We start from the raw sequence: 25,160 nt of genomic DNA, 5'->3' as shown, positions 1-25,160 counted from the left end.
AACTACAAAGTATTTTAAATTTTTCTGTTGCAAATTTGCCGGAAAATATTCATAGGGGACTTCGCAGTGATTTTTCAAAAATTGGCCTTTTTTATAACGAAAAGTTGAATAATTCTAAAACGAAAAAAGAGATAGTCACAGAACTTGGTTCACCACGCTGTATACAACGCCCTGTGCATAATTAAAATATTTTTAGTTTGTGGACTTTAAGTCGATCAATCGGATTAGAAAAACAGCATAGCAATATTTCATTTCCCAAAAAAGGTGGCGAAACGTTGCTAGTAATAAATAAAAATAAATACATTTGTTTCTTCAGAAATTTTTTCTTATTTTCTGAATTACTAAATGCCGCAATCAAGGTAAGGTAAGGTAATAAAATGAACATAACACTAAAATATTTATTATAAACCTTAGATAATTCAATTCCTCCAAGTAAGGTCTTCCTCGTCAACACAATAAAAGAAATTACAAATATCAAAACACTTAATCCCGTCTATATTTTCATGCGTAAAAGTTGCACTTTCAGTAGACAACCAGTTGACGCTATAATTTTGAAACGCGATCAACATTGACACCAAATTATCGCACTTCCACTTGTTATCATTAAGACCTACAAACTCCAAGTGTCTCAAAGACTTGATCAAATCCAAATGTTCCATCTGAATCAAATGATTCGCAGTCAAATCAATCTTTTTCAAATTGCTCAACGTAATAAGCGTTTCCATTTTAAGTTTCGTGATGTTATTATACGACAAATCCAAAGTTTTTAGAAATTTCAAATTGGAAAAAGTCCCAGTCAGAATTTTATTTATGTTATTCCTGCGCAAATTCAACACTTCCAACGTAGGGAATTGTTGAAAAGTTCCGAGAGACAAAGTCGTTAAATTATTCCGATTCAAGTGTAATTCACGCAGTGAATACAAGCCATAAAAGGCCCGCACTTCCAACTGCGAAATTTTATTCCTCGACAAATCTAACATTTTCAAATGGTCCAAACCCACAAAAGTCCCACTTACAATTTTGGTCAAATTATTTCGACTCAAACACAATTTGAGAAGAGTTGTAAGGCCTTCAAAAGCTTGAGTTTCAATCACCGTTATTTCAAGATGCGACAAATTCAAATGATCCAAATATTTCAAACCTACAAAGGTCCCACTTTGCAAAACTTTGGTGTTTCGAAAAATTGAGTGTACGTTGAATTGTTTCAAACTGTCTAGACCCTGAAATGCACCAGGATTTACTGCCACAACTTCACTTTCATGGAAATAAAAATTCTCCAAGTATTTGAGACCTTTGAAGCAACCCTTCAACAAACTCACTTGCGAATTGGAAATGTTCAAAGTCACGACATGATTCAACCACTTAAATAAATGACCAGTCAAGTTTGCATTAACGAACGTAATATTCAACATATTGAGACGGTTTCCAAAAGCGAACGAATTCTCCGATAAAAACGCAATTCTGTTGGCGGAAAGATCGAGTTGTTTTAATCGCTTCAAATACGTGAAAGTTTCGGGTAAAATTGTTTCGATAAAGTTGTCCCTCAAAGTGAGAACTTCCAACCAAAACAAACCACGAAATGTTTTCGCTTCGATGCTACAAATTGACGATTTGGATAAATCCATTTCTTGTGGCGATTTTACAGTTGCACAAGAGTTGTTTAATAATTTTCTCATTTTATTATGTGACATGACCACATTTTTCGCCGATAAATTACACAGAAACGACAAATCTAAATTTGAAAGTTTATTGTTGTGCAGGTTTAGCATTTCGAGGCGACTGAAATTTCGAAAATTGATTTTCTCCAAAAAATTATTTTCAAGGTTTAGTTCTAGTAAATTATCACTTCCGGCAAAGGCCCATTCTTTTATTAACTCAATCCTGGAATTGGATAAGTTTATAAATTTCAAACTGTGACAGTCGATAAATAACTGATTGTTGAGTTTTTTCAGGAAATTGAACGACAAATCAATCGTTTGGACAAGAGTCAAGTTTTTGAAAACGTTTTCGTTTAAGTGTGATATTCGGTTGAGGCTTAAGTTTAAAGTGTCGGTTAAATATAAACCGGAGAAAGCCTTGATTTGTATATTTTGAATCAAACACTTTGAGAGGTCCAAAGTGCTAATAAAACTGCCCTCAAAAGTGTAATTTTTGAGTTCGGTGATCGCGTTTGAACTAAGATTGAGAATTGGTGGGTTATTATCAACGGGTGAGTAATCATAATAGTAACCGAAGTTTTTAAACGCATGTCTGTCAATGTTGCTGATTGAAGAATTAAAGAAATTAATGTTTTTCCTGAAGGGGCCTTTATACGTCTCCACTTTAAACAAGTCCGAATGTAAATTAACCAGCTTATTGTTGTTTAAATCCAACGAAAAGTACACATTGTTGAGTAATAGAAAATTAAAGTCGCCACTTACATTAGTACTTGCTAGTTTTAAATCGCCAAATTTAATTTTGTTCAAAAAATCGATATTTTTCAAAGGGTTGTGGCTAATATCCAATTCGCCAAAATGTAAATTATCGCCTTTGAAATCAAGGTGTTCCATTTTGTTAAAACTCAGGTCGAAAAACGGAATTGGGGAGAAGTTAAATACGAAAAAACCTCGCACAAGTCTGTTGTTACTAACACTGATAAAGATCAAACTTTTCAAGCTGGAAAAACTGTCCGGATCGATGTTTTGTATTCGACAGTTGCTTAAATCTAGGTGAGTCAAGTGAATTAAATTGGCGAAAACATTTCCAACTGAGCTGAAATGGTTTCCGTCCAAATACAGTTTGTTTAAATTTGTTGGTAATTTTTCGACAAACGACATACTGTGTAATTTGTTGTTGCTCAAAACCAAATCGCTGAAACGATAATCCTCGAAAGCTGAATCGTTGATGTACTCGATAGAAGAGTTGGTTAAAGACAGTCGCATCAGATTTGAAGGATTCGAAAAGGGGAGGTAGAAAAAGTCGATTCGTTTCAATTGTGAATTGGTGATTACAATGGCGTAGCTTCTTCGATACTGGGAGTCTTTCTCGTTGAACGGATCAAAGTCGTAAATGAAATTTTCAAGACTTGTGTTCGTGCAATGAATTACGTAGATTTCGTCCCACTCTTCAACGCAATACGGGCTTGAAGTTGAGATAAGTGATGCCAGGATGCACAAGCTTGCCACAAACATTTTTGGTCTGTCTGCAAGACGATATCTTCAATAAATGTCAATTAATTTTAAGTCGTTTTTAGTTTTACTACTCACACTTTTTACAAAAACTTTACACGTTACACTAATTACACTGACACACAAAAATTTCGGTGTATCACCGGAAACGGAACAAGATATTTGATCTCTTCATGCGCATTTGAAAAACTAGTTATCAACAGAATCCTATAAAGAGGACATTGAACGTCAGACTGAACCAATTATTATATTTTTACCGTATCTCAATAATTAATAATCAAACAGAAACCAGCGTATCCTCTATTTTTCCTCATGTGATTTTTTTGTATTCTTTATTCGCAAACAAACGATTTTAACTGTTGTTTTGTGCCAGAATTACGTAATAACCAAATTATTTGGTTTTTTTAATTCAGCAATATCTCTTCCCTAGTTTTTTTAACTGTTTATTTTCTGTTTACATTTTTGAAATTAAGTTTCAATAATAGATACATTAAATAAACCGTACACTCCGATTATTTGAATTGATAACTAGAGTAGGCGTTTTTTTTCGTGATTAAACACTAGTGCAAACTGAGTGAAAAAATGTATTCTATGGTAGCGCTCAGCTCCATTTGCGTGTGCGTCATCTGACATTTCTGTCACTACGTTTACATAGCAGGCTCATAGCGGTGACAAACTATCAAATATTTTTTGAGGTTACGAAGTGTTTAAATTATGAGTTGTTAAAAAATACAGATTCACAAAACAAGAACTAATAAACGCAAAATCAAAAACCTAAAGAAACGTAAATCACAAAACACAATAAACGAACGGAAAATACTTGCGATTAACACCGATAACACTTTCAACAACCATGCGACGACGTCTATAATTTACTGTCAATGTCAGGTTGACAAATTCGTGACACGTGACACGGTGTTGTCGAAGTGCACATGTAAATTAATGTTCAAGGATACCACCCTTAGATAGCCCTTAGCTGTTTAAATTTGCAGTGTTTTTGATATTTTTTTTACAGCTTTGTGTTGGTAATTGAAAAATGTAATTGATGACGCACACGCAAATCGAGCTGACCGCCACTATAATTAAATATTAATGTTCGAAATTTTATTATTTGACTCTTCAGTTTGATTAATTAAAATAGTCGGCGTTAAAAAAGTGTTAAAGCCTACTTTAATTATATAAATTCAATTGATCACTAGGGTTTCATCAATATGTGCCCTTATTTCCGCCACGACTTTGATTAGTTAAACGTTTTTTATTTAGTTAAATCCCAGTAGTTTGTCCCCACTATGACAGTAGGTTTAAATTAAAAAAAAAACAGCGTTGAACGTCTTTTTTTCTTCTTATGTAGAAGACAAAAGCAGATTGTGGATTAAAATAATTCTACAATTTGGAACAGAATTAAATTTTACGTAAAAGCTACTAATTAAAGACACCGGGCATTAGATTTTTAGTTGCACTGAGTCCCAGTTTTTGACAGAAAATTATTTAGGCAATCCACTTCACTTCATTGATATTAAATGTAAAACATAGTCTCCGCGTTTCATTATCGATGTGTACTACTTATTATTATTAACTGAAAAATGATTATATGGAAATATTTAAAAGTTTAGACGTAAAATTCTTACAAATAGATTCCTGATACATGACATGAAAAATGTAAAAAAAGTTTTGTTTAACATACGATCGCGGTTAAAAATAATTGTATTTTTGTTAAAAAATTGTGTTTCATATTTATTTAGCGTTATTTAATGATGAAAAAAAAAATGGTAGTGGTACAAAATTGTTGTTAAATGGAAAAATTAAAAACTTATTTTATGGAAAAAACACAATGAAAATGAGCCACTGCCTTGGTTTTATACTTTTTCTAATTTCTTTGTTTGCTTTGATTTTATCGTTTGCACTTGATGTGCGGACCAGGTATGGGTAACTTACTTAATTTGGGAAAAAGCAAAAACTAGTAAACTTAATTAACTCATTAGCCTGTAGGTTGTAAATAAATAAGTCAGTACAAAAAAGACACTTAATAATATTAAACAACATTTATTAAAATTTTAAGCAGGTGGAAAGGATTTATCAACTTTGTATACTAATTAACATTCTCTTTGGCATTCTTATCAATGTTTCGCTTGTTGTCTATTTATTAAAACTTCCTTTTTTCCTGATTGTCAAAATAACTTGCTGTATAACATTGCAGAATAAATTCAATTGACAAAGTGGCAAATGGTAAATAGTTGTTTGAATTTACCAATCCAACTGCAGAAAAATAAACCTTTGTTAACATCAAAATGCTATTTAATCAAAGGCAAACTTATTTTTTCTGTTATTTGAATCTTTTCCATTCGACAAAATATGTATAAAAACAGTTAGTTGATTATGACTGCCACACAAAAAATCAGGTAATCAACAAAAAAGGGAAATATTTTTTAAATCTATTTGGCTTTTCTGCAAACTCGAAGTGTAACGGTACTAATTTCTATCCAAATTTGTTTTTTATACAGGGTGAGTCTGCTAATATATTTTTTACTCTATTTCAAAAAATCACATAGAAATTAACGTTTGCTGTTAATAAATATGTAAATCTGTTTTTTTTTAGAATGTTCCTACTCTTCCTTTTAATTAAAATTAATTAATTATACTTAAAATAAGGCCGCCCTATTGCAACTTTATTCTCAGGATAAATTAAAAAATAAATTTCACAATCGTCCGATAATTATCGGAGTTATAATCCCCCGATAGAATAAACTACGGAATAATTTATGAAATAAATTAAATACACAATTCTTGGATAGTAACACGTAATTTTAAACAGGTTATTATTACAAAATTATATCTTATGTGCTATGTGACATTTGTTCAATGGAAGAATTTTTTATTTTGTAAATGGCAAAAAGGATGTCTTTTATTATTTGAAGACATTCTGAAAGAAACAATGCTGAAGTACAATATGTAAAAAAATGTCGCTAGCCGTTAAACAAATTAGGTTTTTTCGTTGTGTGTAGAACATTATAAGAATTAATTAACTACTGCGTACTTAAATTAATTTGAATTACGTTGTAATTTACTTGGCAAAGGTCAAATTAATGACTCATTAATGGTTAAACTGTCGTCAATTTTTTTCGAATTTTTTGTTCAAGACTTTATTTATGCAATGCTTGCTTCAGAAAGTTATACGAATAATAAAAAATAACATCGATTTTTCGTCCAAACCCGGAGCCGCTACGGGCAACGGTTCCGGCTACAGAGGCGATCAAAATTTTTCACTAAAAAAATTCATAAAAAAAAAACTAAACGTCGTAGAGCAATGCGGTCTGTTCCATTGAATTCTACGGCTCATTTTACATATTATATCAATTTTTCACAAGAATTAAAAATTTAAAATTTTTTTCCTAAATTTAGGAAATTTGTCATAGTGGAAAATTTTATTCACAAAAAAAACTCATAACTCAAAAACTAAAAGTCGTAGAGCAATGCGGTTTGTTCCATTGAATTCAGCGGCTCATTTTGCGTATAAAACCATCTTTTAACGAGATGTAAACTTTTAAAGTTTTTTGCTAAAAATTAAGATAGGCAATATCTATAGTAGAAAATTTTATTCACCAAAAAAAATTCATAACTCAAAAACTAAAAGTCGTAGAGCAATGCGGTTTGTTCCATTGAATTCAGCAGCTCATTTTCCGTATATATCCATCTTTTAACGATATGTAAACTTTTAATGTTTTTTGGTAAAAATTAAGATAGGCAGTATCTACAGTGGAAAATTTTATTCACCAAAAAAAATTCATAGCTCGAAAACTAAAAGTCATAGAGCAATGCGGTTTGTTTCATTGAATTCAGCGGCTCATTTTCTGTATTATACCAACTTTTCATGAGATTTAAAATTTTCAATTTTTTTGCTCAAATTTCCTGGGTAATACACTTACCTTCAAAAAAAAATTTTTATGGACTTCTTAATGTTTCTTAATGTCTTAACAACCCACTAAAGTTGTTAAAAGTCCACAAAAAGTCCATATGTTCAATTTTTTGATTTTTTCAATTTTCGTCGCAGTTTTTGTCGATTTTAGGTACCCGGAACAATTGTCGAGCAATAGCTCCGGAACTATTTGAGATAACCCTATAAAGTGTATTATCGTTGGAAAGCTCTTTGTATTATCTATTTTTTTTTAAAAAAGATTATTGTTCTCCGACTAATAGTTTTCGAGCAAATTACAGATAAAAGCAAAAATTGGTAAAATTTAAAAAAATTCATAACTAAAAAACCATTGGGAATTTGGCAATTTTCTCGATGCCAATCGATTCCCCGGATCATTTTGCATAGGTGTGGATCAAAATAGTTCCACTTTTTGGAATAGTTTAGCCGTGAATGAGAAAATAAAAAAAAATAAAAAAAGCCAATTAATCTGCCAATTTTTAAAGTGTCTCAATATCTAATAAAACCGATTCTATCTTACAGATATCTTAGTAATATTAATTAATTAATAATACTAATAATTGTTACAAGGAAGGGTGCAAAAACACTGGCATCGAAAAAAAAATCAGTATTTAATAGCAAATGCTCACTTCTATGTGATTATTGACTATTTTTTTAAGATACACAAATAACACTTTTAGCAGACTCACCCTGTATGTACATAAAAATTGACATTCATTGGGTAATACCAGGGTGAAAGGTGAATAGTTTTTAGGCTAAAAAGATATGAACATTTTAAGAACATAACGAATCTCTAGATGGTAAAAATTTCCCTCCTTTGAATATCTTCATGCAAAAAGTGATACAAAAATGTACAAAACCGTCTCTTTGCAGATGATGGCTTCGACCACCTTCCTCCTCCAACTCCAAAACTACCCCAAAGACATCATCAACAACGAAATGGTTGAATTCCTCGAACCCTACTTCGAAATGGAAGACTACAACATGGACACAGCAAAACGCGTGTGTGGCGACGTCGCCGGTCTCCTCTCCTGGACCAAAGCGATGGCATTTTTCCACAGCGTTAACCGAGAAGTGCTCCCTCTCAAAGCCAATCTAACACTACAAGAAGCTCGCTTAAAAGTACAACCCCTACAAAATCTGGTCCCAAAACCCTCATTTCTAATTTCCAGGTCGCAATGGAAGATCTGGCAGCGGCCGAACAACAACTAGAAGAACGCGAACAATCCCTCCGCGAAGTTAAAGAACAATACGATACCGCAGTCCTCGAAAAACAACGACTAACAGACGCTGCGAACTCCTGTCTGCGTAAAATGAACACTGCGACAACACTTATTAATGGATTAGGGGGCGAAAAAGTTCGGTGGACTCAACAAAGCAAAGAGTTTAAGGAACAGTTGGGGCGTTTGGTTGGTGATGTGCTTCTAGCAACTGGGTTTTTGTCGTATTGTGGTCCCTACAACCAGGAGTTTCGGGCCAATTTGGTCAAAACTTGGATGGAGATACTTGGGGCGAAGGAAATCCCCTTCACCCTTAATCTCAATATTACGAACATGTTGGTTGAGAGTGCAACGCTGTCAGAGTGGACGCTTCAGGGGCTTCCGAATGATGAACTGTCCGTTCAGAACGCACTAATTGTGACCAAATCACGCTCCTATCCCTTGCTCATAGACCCCCAGAATCAGGGCAAAATGTGGATCAAGAACAAAGAGGCCAATAACAATCTCCAAATCACTTCGTTGAATCACAAGTACTTTCGGACGCATCTTGAGGATTGTCTTTCGTTGGGGAAGCCCCTGCTGATTGAGGACATTGATGTGGAGTTGGATCCGGTCCTGGATAACGTACTCGAGAAAAATTTCATCAAATCGGGATCAATCGAAAAGGTGATAGTTGGTGATAAAGAATGCGATGTATTGAAGGGTTTCATGTTGTACATCACAACGAAACTTCCAAATCCGCCATACTCTCCCGAAATCAGTGCGAAAACTTCTATAATTGATTTCACCGTGACTATGTTGGGCCTGGAAGACCAACTTCTAGGTACGACTGATACTTTTTTAATGTTATTGCTGACGCATTAGCGTATTACAATCTTTGACTTATAAATTAAGTCAAGACTTTATTATTATGCTGTGATTTCAAGCCAACTTGTCGATAACTGCCTATCTGAACACTCAGCTCAATTTCTTTAAAGTAAAACAGACTACCGTACAGAAAAAGGTGTAGTAGTATTAGCAAGTTCAAATGTTATGGGTACGGTGACCGAAAACAATGAAAAGTGTGCAAAGCACATTTCACATCCAGAAAATTACAATACAGCAAATTTTGTTTTAAAACATATCTCGGATGCAGAAAAATAAATTATTTTAAAGAATACAAAAATTAGACGGTGCTTTCTGCAAACATTGTGTTTTGTTGTCCAATCAATTTATGGGCCTGAGCAATAACCAGTGCTTAAGACAGTTATTATGCGTAAGGATGGAAAAAGGCACTACAGAAGTTTTACACCCATGACGCTACAAATTACCACAAATTTTCATGTTTCAAATGTTTCAAAAAAACATTAAAAATAAAACGTAAGTAAACTTTTTACTGGATAAATCAGCAAGAGAAACTGCTTATAACAACAGAAAAAATTATCTCGAATACTAAAAACGATTATATTTGTGGTAGAAATGGATTTTCTTTAGGGGATCACAGAGACTATGAAGCGTTAAACGTTGCGGAAGGAAATAAAATATTTTAAAAAGCTATTCAGATTTAGAATCCATGCCGATGACACAATGTTGAGTAACTATCCAGATGCGTCAGATTTATTAAAGACTGTTTGATATGGGAAAAATGTTTGCAGTTTATTCCAATAATGTCTGGTGAAACATCATTTCGGTGTTAAGGTTGAACTATACTGGGTCCAGGCGGGCGTGCGAATGCACTTAATTGAAACTCAATTTTTGAGAAAAATGATACAAAAAACCGCTTTTTTAAAATTGGATGATGTTCCTAGGTTCACTTTTTACCTCACAGATCAGTTCTTATCTCGATTTAAATATTTGTAACCAAGTTATAGCGGGGTAAACAGCGTAATAATCTTAATGTTTTTATGGAAAAACCTAGAGTTCAAATGGCTGAAAAAAATATAGTATTACAAGTAAGTCATATATAAGACCTATACAAAAAATTATCAAAAAACATAGAACCATTTTTTAATAAAAAAATAAAATGGCCAAAAATTGAGGTTTTTTTCATTTTATTTTTAAATGACACTAACAATTTTTTTCAGATTTATGTATATTGTTGCTAATGTCCTCAGAAAGTCACCATATTTTTTTCAGGCAATTTGAACTTACAGTTTTTTTAATAGAACAACAAATTAAATCGACTTTTTAACCCGTTTAAACTCGGTTACAAATACTTATATTCACGAATATTTATATTCACTGTGCATCATGAGCTTATGACACTGCTTAAATTTATCTTATATAATTACTTTTGTAATATTCCAAATATTAGAAAATTTACAGGAATAATAGAATTCCTGTTACTTATTTATGAACACTTTAAAAGAAAAAACATTTTATTACAAAAAAAATTATATTTTAGCACCGGAATCTAAAATACTTTGTGTGTAAAAAATGTGTTCTACAAGACGGGTTGAGAAGCATAATTTTGTATTAATAATAGAAAAGTTGTATGTATACTTCTTTAAGTACCTATCACTAAAAGAAGTAGAAAATTGGTTCCAAAAAACTACATCGAATGACGCCCCACAATTCTTATTTTCTCTATGCTGTCTTAAAAGTGTATTTTCGGAAACTCTTTCTTTAAGTAAGATACTGTAAACTTCAATTTTCGATCTTCGATCAGCTATCAAAAAGGCCGAGGAAAAAATGCAGAAACTTATTTTGAATTTTTTTAAATCATTTACACAAAATTTTCAATATACCTACCAATTTTGGTAGCCAAATTACTTACAAGATAAACATATCGAATCAATGTACCATTTTAATTCGCAAGAAACGTATTATAAAATTTCAATTTTCATCTCTCTTTTAGATTTAGTAATTTCGAGCTTAGAAGAAAGGTTTACAAAACATTAGAAAATTTACAGAATTTTCAAAGTTTATTATCATCTTTAGAAAAAATAACAAGATTTTCAAAAATTTTTCACGCTCCATTCATTTCATTCTAATCAACAGATTTTTAATGATAATTCAAATGATACAGTTTTGAGGGTGAATTTGTATTATGGAATAAGAACCATACTTTTACCGTCTTTAGCTATGGGTTTATTTGATAAATTTAATGAAGTACGAGTGTTGTTTCCCAATTTAAAAAAATTACAAATATTTGCGACGCTTCCTGTTACGAGTACTGCTCAAAGAAATTAAAAAAATATTTGTGTGGAAAACATTTTAACAAAAGATATTCCTATTTAGAAAAAAACTGTGATATTTTATTTTCATAAATAACTTATTTCTTATTTATGTTTTCATCCTAATCTTAAGTAATAATTCTACTTGTAGCTGTAATATTATTGTACCACTTGTACTTCGCTTAATCGATTTTTTTGGAATAAATACAGGGTGTTTCACATAATTTTACAAGGCCTGCGCCTGTAAAATACCACCAAGAATACATATTCCGATACGAACTCGATTGCAAATTATGAAAAATTGGATAGCCTTCTCTAGCTTGTCCAACCTTTTAAAAATTACAACGTTTTTGAGTGGTTAATGATTCAAATAAATAGATAAGTATTAAATTCATTCCGTCTCTTGAGAGAACACATAACTATTGCTGAAAATAGCAGTACATCAGTACATGACTATAAATGAAACAGTGATTAGTTTGACAACTTCTGTCATGGTTTTCCAAAAACTGAATAATTAAATTGAATTTTTGGATCTAGTGTTTTGTAACGTTTGTATATTTGGGTGCGTGCATTAGGCGCAGGCCAGGCCTCGTAAAGTAGTGTGAAACACCCTGTATTATTATTTATATTAATATTAATATTAGGCCGGGTGATACTTATGGAGAAATCGGATTTGGAGGCGGAACGTGTGGCACTGTTCGAATCAGTGATGCAAAACCAAAGACGAATGAAAGAACTGGAATCGAATCTTTTGAGCCGTCTCAACTCATCTGAATGTTCACTAGTCGAAGACGAAGAACTGATAAATGTATTACAAGTAACCAAAACAACTTCAGAAGAAGTGAACCAGAAATTGTCTGTTTCCGCTCACACCGAGAAAAAGATAAACGTTGCAAGGGAAGAGTTCCGTGCAGTTGCAGCCAGAGGCTCAATTCTCTATTTCCTGATCGTCGAGATGAGCAATGTTAACGTCATGTATCAAAACTCCCTCAAACAGTTTCTCAATATCTTCGATAACTCCATCACCAAGTCGGAGAAAAACCCCGATGCGAGCGAACGCATTAAAATCATTTTGCAATACTTGACGAAGGAAGTGTGGGTTTTTACGCAGCGTAGTTTATATGAAAGGCACAAAGCACTGTTCACGCTCATGATGGCGATGAAAATCGATCTTCAAAATGGGTTGATAACGCACGAGGAGTTTATGGTGTTTATTAAAGGGGGAGCGTCGCTTGACTTGAATGCCGTGCAACCCAAACCGTTTCGCTGGATTTTGGACATCACGTGGCTGAATTTGGTCGAAATTAACAAACTGAAGACTTTCTCCGAGATTTTGGGTAAAATTGAAAGCAATGAAAAGGAGTGGAGGGTTTGGTACGAGAAGGAAAAGCCGGAAGAAGAGGAAATACCGTGTGGGTATCAGAAAAGTTTGGATGTTTTCCGGAAATTGTTGCTGATACGGTCCTGGAGTCCTGACCGGACATTATCGCAAGCAAGGAAATACATCATGGGTGAGTTTTGTACCAAAATAATTTTTTGCGCTTCTAAGAACAACTTGATTGCGTTTCACAAAAACGTACACGTAACTCAACCAATGCTACAATGAATTGATTGTATTCAGCGGCAATAATAATTTATCAGTTCTTTTAAGTAGAAAAAAAAACGTATATTACACTTCAAGGATCTAATCCTCCAGGTAATTTAACTTTTCATGAAACGAAAAAAAAACGTTCGTCTTTTAGAAACTCTTTTCAATATTTAAATATTTGGTCAAGTTAACATGATGGTCTAGAGAAATTTTATAAATTCAAGCGTAAAAAACATTTTTTTGCGCAAATGTTTGTTGGAGGTTGGACTCTGTTTGAAACTAAATTTGTTAGAGTTTAAAGGAAAATTAAATGAAAATAGCATTTCATACAATAAAAGCTGGAGGCGAGTTCTAACGGCATAAAAAAGTGCATAAAATATTGTTAGAGCAAGTCGGAAAAACACTTTGATTTTCTCGAAGTTTCGAAGTTAAGTGGGATCATATTATCCGTTCACGATTGTTTTAAACACGCAGAAGGCGTAGATATAGCTTTGTTAGGTTGGCTCCAGGTCCTGACGGGAGCTGTCTTTACGACGTTGTCCTTTGAAAGATTCTACTTTTTGTTAATTTAAAATGCCGAAAGTAATTTCTGTTGATAAGAAAACGTGTATCAAAAGATGCTTATAAGAATACAAGAAAGATAGACCGAACTTTTTAGCTAATAATAATGAGTTAAATACAATAAATAAATATAGTATTCAGTTATTTATTAAAAAAATGAAACAAACTGACAACAATGCTTGGTTGTCATCACTTATAACTTCAAATAGATTATTTGAATAACTCACAGTAGTGCCAAATAAAATGTCGCCTAAAAGTTTTCAAGTTTAAAAAGGCCGATTACGGCGAAACTAAAAGAGCTAGGTGAAGCAAAATTATTTCAATGTAAAGAATTCATCAAAATCTATCATTCTGAGACACTTTCCAAATTAATCATTTTTCGGTGTTTGAATTTTTTTTTCTTTTGTATTTTTTTAATTAGGACAAAAATATTCTAACTTGAACTATTTCCGTGTAAACCTAGGTAAATAATCGGGGAAATCGATTGGCATTGAGAAAATTTCAAAATTCATAACATTTTCCAAGTTATCAACACATACACTGAGGTTTTTATTTTGCTGAATATAGGCATTTCTATGGAATTGTTTGAAATAAATTGACATGGATTATAATACATCGTGTTTATAATGAGTCTCATCTAGTAAGAAATTGGTTTACATGAAAAAAAAATGTACTGCTTTGCTCAATTGAATCCTCTTTCAATAAATGTCAAATCTGTCAGTTGTAAAATTCAATTAATTTCTTTAAAAAAATTCGTCAAAATGCAACTAAATTGTTAGCTGTGCAAGAAAACACTTTTATTATAGAAACTTACTTCCGAACTGGAAATGAAGAATAGTAATGGTATTATTTGATGTCTAAATGCCTACCATTAATTCTATGAAGCGGCATTTTCTGATTTTACATGAGAAATTCACAGTCGACTAGATGAGAATTATTTAAAAGCACACTGTACAAATAATCCTATTATAATGTTCAATGAAATAAATTCTTCAACATGTAATACATAAGATCTGTAATATTGCATTGATTAAAATTTTTTAAAATTGAACATAGGATTATAAAAGTGTTATGTGTGTTATGCTATGTTCAGTAAAATAAAAACATCAGTGTACAGCGTGCTCAAAAACTGGCGCACTCAATGGTGTGTGGTAGAAAACTGGTTACATATAAAGGTAAAAATAGTAAAAAATTTCTTTGTATAAAAATTATTGATAAATAACGGAATTTGGATAAATGATATGTGGCAACGTTGTCTAACAGTCATGATCGCAATAGAATTTGAGCAACAATTCGGAAGTAAAATTACCGTTGGGGGCGCCACTGAGCTAGGTCGAAAACAGTAACCATAAATGGCGGGAAAATGTTTATTCGGATATTTTGAGCGTTGTACGAATTTTGGGGCTTCACAATTATTGCATTGCCTATGCGAAATGATTATTGTATCTTTGATGCAAGAAACTTATGTTGACAAATGAGAGATGACGAGGAAAACACGAATAACGAATGACTGTTTGGTTCACTCTCTTTATTGGAAAATTATTACAAAGACATTGAAAAGCCTACCTTTTGGCATAATTTACGTTTAAATGTATCAGCAGTTGTTAATCTTTATTGCAGTTTTGTAGATTTACCGCAGCATTTCATGATTTTTTCAGTGGAAAATTCTAACCTAAAATTCACACACTTCACTAATTTATTGGTTTCTTGAGCCAAACTTTGTGTTTGCTGTGATCCATTACTTATAATCTTTAATTAAACAACTGTTTGATAACACTTTGTAATCAAAATTTAAATATTTTTCACTTTTTATCCACTTTCAACTTCCAACAATAAACACTTTATACCACGAAATACTACAGAACCAAAGTCAACGCTAGTATTTACCACCACGTACTTTTAAAGTGATTCTTTCTATTGTAAGTAATTAACACTATACACGCAAAATTGTTGAACAATTCAATAAATGTCAGTTAAAAGTGGAATTACGAAAATTTCTTTACTGTTTTCGACATTGTTCAAAAGTCATCACCAGAGGGCGTCTAGTTAATTTTATTTTTGAATAAAAATAAATTATTTTTGAAACGGTTTCCTAGGAAATAGTTCCCAGCGTTGCCACATCTACAAACTGTGATTTTGTGATTAATTTATTTTTTTTAAACTAAAAAACTGCTAAGATCTGATAGTAAATTTAAAAATAATTATTCATCGTTTTGTAACGGAACCATTACCTGGTATGAAACATAAAAATATAAAAAAATAATGAAAACTAAAGATGTTAACACAATAAGTTTGTAGCTCCAGATTTTTTAAAATATGACTTTAGGAATATTTTCAACATTTTTCCAGTAATCTGCACTTGCTTCTCAATAACCTACCACTGAGTTGGTGCGCCAGTTTTTGAGCATCCTGTATAAATAAGTATCACCAACTTTGTTAGCAATTTTCTCGAAAATTATTACTCGCAAACAATTATTTTTTTTAAGAATTAAATTACAAGAGCTTTCCAAAGATAATAACATAATGAAGCTATGTGTAATCGTTCCGGAGTTATTATCCGGAAAAAGCTCCGGGTATCGGAAATCAACCCGTTTCATATTTCAACCAATTTTTTGTGCGTTTAAGGGCGGTAGAGGATTTTAAAGACATAGAAAAGTGTAAAAAACTTAAAAAAAAAGAAAAATCAAAAAGTTTAACACATTATTATTTAAAAATTTGATAAGTGTTACTTAGAAATTAGCTGAAAACAAACGTGAGAGTAACCTTGAATATCTCAGAAAATAAAATAAAAATTGTCTTAAGTCCCAACTCAATCTACTTCTCATCGCCAGCTCGTCGTGCCCTAAACCCTTGTGCGACAAAAAGTCGTCTTATAAAACGCGTGTGATAATATTCTATTATTGCATTTTTTCCGTTTTAGACTCTCTAGGTCCCGAATACGGCGAGCCTTGCATTCTGGACTTGGAAGTGACCTGGTCCGAATCCGAGTCCCGAACCCCCTTAATCTGCATCCTTTCAATCGGTTCGGACCCATCACCTCAAATTTCAGCCCTCGCAAAAGCGAAAGACATGAGTACGCTCTTCTTTTCCCGACTTTTCCAAACTGAATAAAATTTTCACAGCCTTAAAAGCGGTTTCAATGGGCCAGGGCCAGGAAGTGGTCGCTCGTGACATGATCGAATGGTCGATGCAAAACGGCGGCTGGGTCCTCCTCCAAAACGTCCACCTCTCTCTACCATTTGCCACCGAAGTTATGACCGTGGTTGTGGACACTGAAACCATTCACGACGACTTCCGAATTTGGCTCACCACGGAAGTTCACGAACAATTCCCCATTGGTTTACTCCAAATGGCGATTAAATTCACTAATGAGCCTCCGCAAGGAATCCGAGCTAGCATGAAAAGGACGTACCAGAATATTACTCAGGATTATTTAGATTATTCGGCCCAATCACAGTGGCCTCCGTTGTTGTACGCTGTTGCCTTTTTGCACACTGTGGTCCAGGAAAGGCGGAAATTTGGACCACTTGGTTGGAACATTCCCTATGAGTTCAATCAGGCTGACTTCGCAGCCAGCGTCCAGTTTATACAAAATCATTTGGATGATATGGACCCCAAAAAGGGGGTTTCGTGGCCTACGGTCTGCTACATGTTAGGGGAAGTGCAATATGGAGGAAGAGTCACTGACGATTTCGATAAAAGACTACTAACGACCTTCACACAAGTAAGTGAAATATTATTATTTTTTCATAAATTTTTGGTATTATTATTGATCTTTGACGTCAGTTTTTCTATTTATATGAAACATGCTTCTAATTATCTCATTCGCTAGCGTTTAACGTCAATAATGATTTCGAGATTAAGGTAATATTTTGATACAAAAAGAAACAAAAAAAAGTTTTAGCAATTTCAGAAAAACTCGAAAAATTCTAAAAATGTGTAAGGTTGTAGCAAAAATACATTGTTTTCACTAAATTATGAGTGTTTCTCAGCAAAATTAAGTTTTTTATGCGTTATCCATACCTATTATTGGAATTTAGAGTGTTTTTCACCGAAAATTTTATGGTATTTGAATTATTTTTCTCAAAATAAGATTGAAATTTTCAATATTTCCTCCAAATTTTTTTCTATGAATCTACAAGAATTTTGACCTGTGGTTTTAATTAAGAATGCTTTGTACTTACTTCGCCCTGATCGATTTAGACTGTTCTTTTATAAAAATACTTTTATAAAAAAAATGCATTATTTTCGGTAAATCATAGAACGAACCTAAGACGTAAAACACAATAGGGAGAAAAAGTTGCATGTTGAAATCACCAATAACACAGTATACCTACAGTAGAAGCTCGATTCTGGGATTACAGAAAATCACAGATCTTCATAAAATCGAGAAAGTCAGAAGTTACCAAACCTAGTTTTTGCTAAACCATAATTAATATAAAAAAACAATAAAACAAATACAACAACGAGTAAACATTGAACTAATTAGTGATACAAAAATATTTAGTCATCCAAAACTTTTTTTTAAGAATTTTTAAGAGCCAAATCTCTGATTCCTCTCAAAATCTTCCACATTTTTTTTTACTTTGTATTAAAATTTTGTCAAATTTGTCAAATGGTACAGCGTCCGCTGCAGTTACGTTTTTTGATTTTTCATATTTGAACTTATATTATTATCTTTCCCTGTTCTTTCTCCTTATTTTTTTTTCGTTTTTATATTTATCGTTATCCCAATCTTGCTGCGATATTTCAAACTATAAATATGTAACACGTTTTCCATTTCCTATGCAGCTTTTTTTTAACCCAAATTTGCCTCTTTATTAATTTCGTTACATAATGTTCATTTGACAAACTTAGAAAATTTCAAGTAAATTTGGAAAATGCCTTATGTTCATTAATTTTGTACACAACATTTTTTTGAATTTGGATTTTTTTTGTTGAACGAAGTGGAACATTCCATTCGTTAGTTTTATACTTATATTTATTTTCACTAAGTCAATGGTCAGGAAAGTTGGAAATAAAGCGGAGTGTCCAATTAGTTTGAAGATCTGTTTTTTTTTGCTTATTTTAAAAATTTAAATCGCTTCTGCTTGGAAAGCAGAGAAAAAAATTTTCCTGATTAAAAAAAATAATAAAGAAAAATCTATTTATTTACCACGAAGTTCCAGCAATTAATTGTTATGACCCTAGGTTATGACATAATATGATTAAAACTTTAGGATTGTACGGAAAATGCATCAATTTCTTTAAATTTCTGTGAGCGTTTTTCAATGACAACCTTACAAACTCGAGAAATAGTGCCAAACAAACATAGAAAATTGCAAAATTAAATTTATTTTTTAATAATTTTAATTTATTAAATTTTTAATAAATTTATAACATCGAGAGCCGTATTGAATTTGAAAAATGCTTGCCAAAACAAAGAAAACAATTTGGACATTTCCGTACCTATTGATTTAAGAAAATTTTTGACTCAGAAAGTTCTGACGGCTTTATTTAGATCAAATCAGAAAATTAAATCAGAAGTACTTAAGTATTTTGATGCGCCAAATAAATTAAATCATAAAAAAGATTGAATTTTAATTTCAATTAAAATTAACTTTGTTACTAATTTTTTGTATTTCCAACTTTCTTTCGGTTTTGGATTTGCCCCTGAAGGGCTTTCATGTTTCACTGTACTTAATTCATGATTTCATTAACCAAGACCATATATTTGGATATCTTTGTGATCTGAAAACTGAAATAAGTCTCCTGAATGTTGTCCATGTTAGGAACTGCATATTAATTATAAATGCATGTTGTTCTAATTTAGAAACAAACACAGTTTCTGGTCTGCTAACAGTTTGGTACTGCGTTTTAGCTTAGTAGTGTTACTATTTTTATTTATAACAAACCAAAAAAAGTACACCATTGTATAGCATGTGCACTAATTAACATTGACTCTATGAAAATTAATAACTGATGTCTGGTTGCTTCCAAGGAAAACTTTAAAACACAACAATAAAATTGTTAAAACTTACTAGCTCGGCGCATCCACCATTTTGCATTTTCAGCAAGAAAGTGCTATAACTAGAATTGCGATACTGTTTCCTGTCTAATATGGGTATTTATGACGAAAAATAATAAACATGATCAAAAAATTATTAAAACCTGTTTTCAAGATAGGAATATTCTGTTTAATAATTTATTAATTAATTGCTGCCATTTTCTACACCTTTTTGTAACCGTATTTTGGAAAAAGTAAAGTATTGTATAGAATGTCTCAGATTAAGTGTAGGGGTCGAAGTTTTTGAGTTATAAATAAATGTAAAAACTTGATTATTCATGAACCACTTGCAAATTAATTTTGTAAGTGTTATTTAAAAATTCACATTGTTAATTTTAATTCAGATTAGTAAACCGTATTGTAGAAGCATTAAGTCGTAAGTTGTTTTACAGAAGACGTTAAGTGTAATAATTCATGTTTGTCAATTATCAGAAAGTGATAATTTTAATATTCCAGATTGCGTTGTTTATAATTCAGATTAAAAAATATTTTTTGGACTTAAAACTACAAAATATCACAGAACATCGGAATTATATGTTCATCAGTTTGTAGTAATTTTGATTTTTCGAAGTTTATTTTGTTCATAACTAAAACATTTGTTATTATTAATATTATTATTATTGTGCATAGGTTTGGTTCTGTGACGTTCTTCTACGTCCCGGTTTCGAGTTTTACAAAGGCTATAAAGTGCCCCAAACCCGCAACTTGCAAGGCTACGTTGACTACATTAATAGCCTTCCGGCCACAGACAGTCCTGAAGTTTTCGGCTTGCATTCAAACGCCGACATCACTTATCAAATAAACACAGCCAAGGGTATTTTAGACACGATTTTGAGCGTACAACCAAAAGAAGGGGGCAGTCAAGGTGGTGAAACACGCGAAAGCGTCGTCTACAGTCTTGCCGAAGACATGTTGGAAAAACTACCGAAACAGTACAACAGTTTCGAGGTGAAAGAAGCCCTTCAACGAATGGGCGCCCTCTTACCAATGAACATTTTCCTACGGCAAGAAGTGGACCGAATCCAGAAAGTTTTAAAAGAGGTGCTTGTTATTGTGGGAAAAAATTAAGTATGTAACACGGGTTGTTTAGGTGAAATCGACTTTGTGTGACTTGAAACTGGCCATCGATGGTACAATTGTGATGAGTCAAGGGTTAAGGTGTGCTTTGGATGCAATGTACGATGCTAGAATTCCAGACAGGTGGCAAAAAATTTCCTGGGAGTCTGCTACTTTAGGTTTTTGGTATACGGAACTTCTGGAACGGGACGCCCAATTCAGGAGTTGGTGCAACAATGGCAAACCTAACGTTTTCTGGATGACTGGCTTTTTCAATCCGCAAGGTTTCCTCACTGCGATGCGTCAAGTAAATAATTCGAATCTGTTTGCATTTTTCGACCAATTTTTGTAGGACGTTACGAGGGCTCATAAGGGCTGGGCTTTGGATTCTGTCGTTTTGCAGAATTTGATAACAAGGTATAACAAAGAGGATTTGAAGGAAGGGCCAGCTGAAGGTGTGTACGTCCATGGATTGTTCCTGGAAGGTGCAGGACTCGATCGAAGGAGTGGTAAACTTATTGAAAGCAAAGCGAAAGTGCTTTATGAGCTAATGCCGGTTATTTACATTTATGCGATTAATACAACGGCTGGGAAAGATCCCAAACTGTACGAATGTCCGATTTATAGGAAACCGCAACGGACTGATCAGAAATATGTTGGGTCGATTGATTTTGAAACTGATCATAATCCGAGGCATTGGACACTTAGAGGTGTCGCGCTTTTGTGTGATATTAAGTAAGCGGAAAGTTTAAGGCTAGAGGGGACGACAGTGTGCTACAAAAAACTACTTTTCCATTTTTAGCTTTTTTTAGTTTAATTTTAATTAGCAATGAATTTTTAGATGTTTAGAATTTGCGCCAACGCAACGGAATATTTTTTTAAGGATGATGCGAATAGAATGCGGCCAAGGTGCTAGAAAAACTACTAGTTTTTACCAGAAGCCAATATTCATTTTACTTTGACACTTTTTATTATTTGTTTACATACAGGATCTCCGGAAAGTCGCGCACCTCATTGAAGGGGAGTAATTGGATAATCCTCCAGGGTACCGAAAAAATGTTTAAAAAAATTCCACATGCTCTGTTTTTATATCAGAGCCTAAAAAAATTATGGAAAAAGGCAACATTGCACAAATATACACGTGAAAACTGAAATTAAAAATTATAATTAAAGTCTTGGATACTATTAAAAGGTGTTGAACATATTTAATTTCTAGTCTTTAAAACTATCGTTACGCCATAGTTGTTAGTCAGATTAGTTCGCGCATTATCGTAATTTTTAATTATGTTATTGAATGCAACTGACCGGAGAACAGCTTTATTTATTGTAATAATATTTTAAACAACTTAAAAACCGAACAAACAATGCACTAAAAAATTATAACAAATGCTCAAAGGTTTGGCTTGCACCGTTTGTAATGTTTCTGGAGTGATCGTAGCACTAGCGGCATGATTTCGGTTCACTAACTCCTCACGAGTTCTTCTAAAATTGCTTCTTCTGCAGTAACGGTTTTCGTATCTCTGGACCGACCAAGTTCCCTTGGTAAAAGATCCAAACGACCAGTTGATCGCATTCTTTGGTCCAGTCAATGGAAATTCGAGTTTTCGTCTGGGTCGGCATTCTGGCAAGCGGCTTCACTTGCATTTCCAGCGTATTCACCAAACAGCAAACACAAGTCACAATATTCATAGTAGGAAAACATTTTAATTCTTCACTTGACACTGTTTGAAACTGAAAAATTACCGCTGACAGACGAAACAAAAATTTTAATGACACTATAAGCAATCACTGTAACCATGGTTTCATCTGAACAACAATGGTTTGTGCCAAGTGTTGCCAGATTTATTATCATTGTTGACTCAAAAATTTTGTTATGTCATTTATACCACAAATGAATTTGGATTCGAAGTGGTAGTGCAAACACCTTCATTTTTAGCAAAGAATTTTTAATCTTTACTTCATCATATCTTCATCAATAAAAGATTTTTTTTTAACATTTTTCTGGTTGTCTAGGGCATCGGCCGATGATGTAGTGTCACGGCGGTGCGCGAATTTCCGGACACCTGTACATATGTAACTTAAAACTTAAAAATATGAAAAATATGCTTCTGTTTCAGATTTTTTTTAATAAGCAATGTTTATTTTTTTTAATGTTGGTGTGTTAATTGCTTCCTATCTCTACGAGTCTTTATTTACAGAAAAATACAGTCAGTATTTTACTACTTTTTTGAACTGAATTAGTTAGTGGTGTCAGCGATGTATTTTTCTAGTAATTTTTAATTGTTGCTTTGTCATTACCCAAAAATGTGACAAGATAATAAAGATTTGTAAAGTAGGCTGCAGAAAACTATTTAATAAGTAAAAACTAAAAAAAAAAATGCAAATGCGTTGTTGCAAAATTCTACTAAGTACTGAATATATGGATACAGTATTTATTAAATGAACTGGATTAAAAAATTCAATACTATTGCCACCTCTTCATAGCCGATAATTCGGTCAGTCATTTTCTTACGCCTTATTTATGGTCTTTTTTTAAATAAATTTAAAAAAATAAAAAAGTATTTCGTTGGTGCAAATTTTATTAAGGTTCTTTAGATTCTATGTACAACTCTGTATTCTTTGTTCGAATGATGTGAAAAGATAAGAGGATAATAGAAAAATAAAGTCCGCACCATCTGTTGACTTAGAAACACACTACGACGTCTCCCTTTGCCTTAAATAAGACGCAAACCCTTTTTCGTCAAGGAAAATTGTACCTAAACAACCTATTATTTTTATTGAAGTAATTTATTTGAAATGCACATTACAAAATAATGAATATTTTGAAACACATAGTTTCAGTCAGACGGAAACCCCCAAACTTTCAAACTCCCAGCGTCCCGTTTCCTATCATACGCATCCTTATCGTCACAAGCGTACGCCAAAAAGTACATTGAGGGGTGCCAAGCTACCGTAAAAGTAGCCGCTTCTACCGAAATATCCGCAATCTTATCACCAGTTTCAACAAATCCAATATCTATGATTAAATCTTCTGAAGCTGAAGCTAGCAACTGACCGTCGTAACTAAACGAAATCGTCCTCACGGGCCAATCCATTCTACAATAAAGTAAGATTTACCGACAAAGGTTGCAAAAGAGCGGTTTCTCCACCTTGTAAACACTCTCTGACACGCCAACTCGTTAATATCCCACAAGGAAACCAAAGCATCGGCACTACCCGTTGCAAAGTATTTCCCCGTAGGGTCAAACTCTATACAAATACAAGTCCCTGGATGCGCCTTCAAAATGTGTTGCCTTTTTAGTTCGGGATAGCTCAAAATGTGGACACAGCCTTGTCCGTTCGTTAGAAAGAACAAGTCGCTTGTGTTATTCCATGAGATTTCGTTCACTTCAAAATTGAACTGTTCTTCAGCTTCGATTTTGTGCGTCCTGGCGTCGATAAAAGTGACCAAATCTTCCTTGTTCCCGACTGCGATCGCGTTGCCGTTAGGCGACCACGTAATGTTGATATTCTCCCCTTTTGTATTGATTGTGGCAACACATTTCTGGACTCGAGTGTCCCAAATTCTAACAGACTTATCACCACTTGCTGTACTTAATAAGTCTGGGTGAGACTGGTGCCAACAGAGTTGGTCCACTGAACCACCGTGTCCCTTGAATGTTATTTCCTTATTCTGAAAATTGTCAATGCAAATTTTGAATTTTTATCCAAGTTAGGGACTCTACCAAACGATCTCTGTCCAAAGTGTAGATACAGACGGATTTATCGAAAGAACCAGATGCCAGACGTTTACCATCGCAACTCCAACCAACAGAATGGACTTTGGAAGAGTGCCCCGAATACTCTTTTATTTTACAGTGGCTCTTAAAGTAGTTTTGGAGCTCCTCAATTTTGTCTTGATACATGTTTCGATATAGGTCTTGGAATTATTAAAAGCGTATCTCTAGTGGTCACAAACCATTGTAATTATTTAAATCTGTATTAGCAAAATGGTTTAAATAATTAAAATTGAGAAATTTATAATCACCGGTAAAAACAAAACACAACATAACCTTAAAATTGGTGGTTAGACAACCAACAATACACATAGTAAAACCACAGATCACTAGCAGATGTGACACTCGTCTATCCATGAATGAAATTGCAGATGGCGACGCAATGACCTCGGTGGTCGAATGTGATTGGCGGCTTCCAGCAAAGCTGTATTTATGAATGATTCTGGAGTCGCCTTTCTGGTGAAATTGTTGGTACTAATCAGTATTGCCAACTCATTCCCCTAAATTTTTACTACGTGTTTACTATGATAGTAAAATCTATTACGTAACCTTAAAATTGTTATATTATTATTATTACAAAGTGTGTTATAAGTGTTTAATTACATTACTAGAACAAAGAAAATGAACTCTGTTGCGTTTAAAACAATTTCCAGTACAAAT

General features: G+C 33.1%; 3 protein-coding genes across 6 annotated transcripts in view; 1 reads left to right on the top strand and 2 right to left on the bottom strand.

Moving 5' to 3' along the window:
* The window catches only part of Dhc1 (Dynein heavy chain 1), a 69,435-nt gene extending 46,843 nt beyond the window's left edge, over positions 1-22,592 (top strand). For all 3 annotated transcript variants that reach the window (XM_064355351.1, XM_015978054.2, XM_064355349.1), the window contains exons 25-32: positions 7,972-8,220; positions 8,271-9,141; positions 12,118-12,984; positions 16,543-16,695; positions 16,745-17,346; positions 20,299-20,709; positions 20,759-21,031; positions 21,077-22,592. In XM_064355351.1, coding sequence (XP_064211421.1) covers positions 7,972-8,220; positions 8,271-9,141; positions 12,118-12,984; positions 16,543-16,695; positions 16,745-17,346; positions 20,299-20,709; positions 20,759-21,031; positions 21,077-21,463 — 3,813 coding nt within the window. In that variant the 3' untranslated portion in view covers positions 21,464-22,592. The remainder of the gene's footprint in view (positions 1-7,971; positions 8,221-8,270; positions 9,142-12,117; positions 12,985-16,542; positions 16,696-16,744; positions 17,347-20,298; positions 20,710-20,758; positions 21,032-21,076) is intronic.
* On the bottom strand, positions 385-3,377 carry LOC103314685 (insulin-like growth factor-binding protein complex acid labile subunit). 2 transcript variants are annotated; one of them, XM_008201294.3, is made up of 2 exons: positions 3,246-3,377; positions 385-3,181 (listed from the first exon to the last, which is right to left on the bottom strand). In XM_008201294.3, the coding sequence occupies exon 2, from the start codon at positions 3,168-3,170 to the stop codon at positions 420-422; it is 2,751 nt and encodes a 916-aa protein (XP_008199516.2). In that variant the 5' UTR covers positions 3,171-3,181; positions 3,246-3,377; the 3' UTR covers positions 385-419. The 2 variants fall into 2 exon arrangements, with proteins under 2 accessions (XP_008199516.2, XP_064213577.1); XM_064357507.1 differs by having other exon boundaries at positions 385-3,195; positions 3,246-3,280.
* A 900-nt stretch (positions 22,593-23,492) lies between the features above and the next one.
* tex lies at positions 23,493-24,820 on the bottom strand. The gene is made up of 4 exons (XM_008201292.3): positions 24,752-24,820; positions 24,450-24,700; positions 23,874-24,397; positions 23,493-23,820 (listed from the first exon to the last, which is right to left on the bottom strand). The coding sequence occupies exons 2-4, from the start codon at positions 24,627-24,629 to the stop codon at positions 23,562-23,564; spliced, it is 963 nt and encodes a 320-aa protein (XP_008199514.1). The 5' UTR covers positions 24,630-24,700; positions 24,752-24,820; the 3' UTR covers positions 23,493-23,561.
* Between the last annotated feature and the right edge of the window lie 340 nt (positions 24,821-25,160).

Source organism: Tribolium castaneum, chromosome 1, assembly GCF_031307605.1.
Source record: "Tribolium castaneum strain GA2 chromosome 1, icTriCast1.1, whole genome shotgun sequence".
Lineage (NCBI taxonomy): Eukaryota > Metazoa > Arthropoda > Insecta > Coleoptera > Tenebrionidae > Tribolium > Tribolium castaneum.
This window is presented reverse-complemented; position numbering and strand designations above follow the sequence as displayed.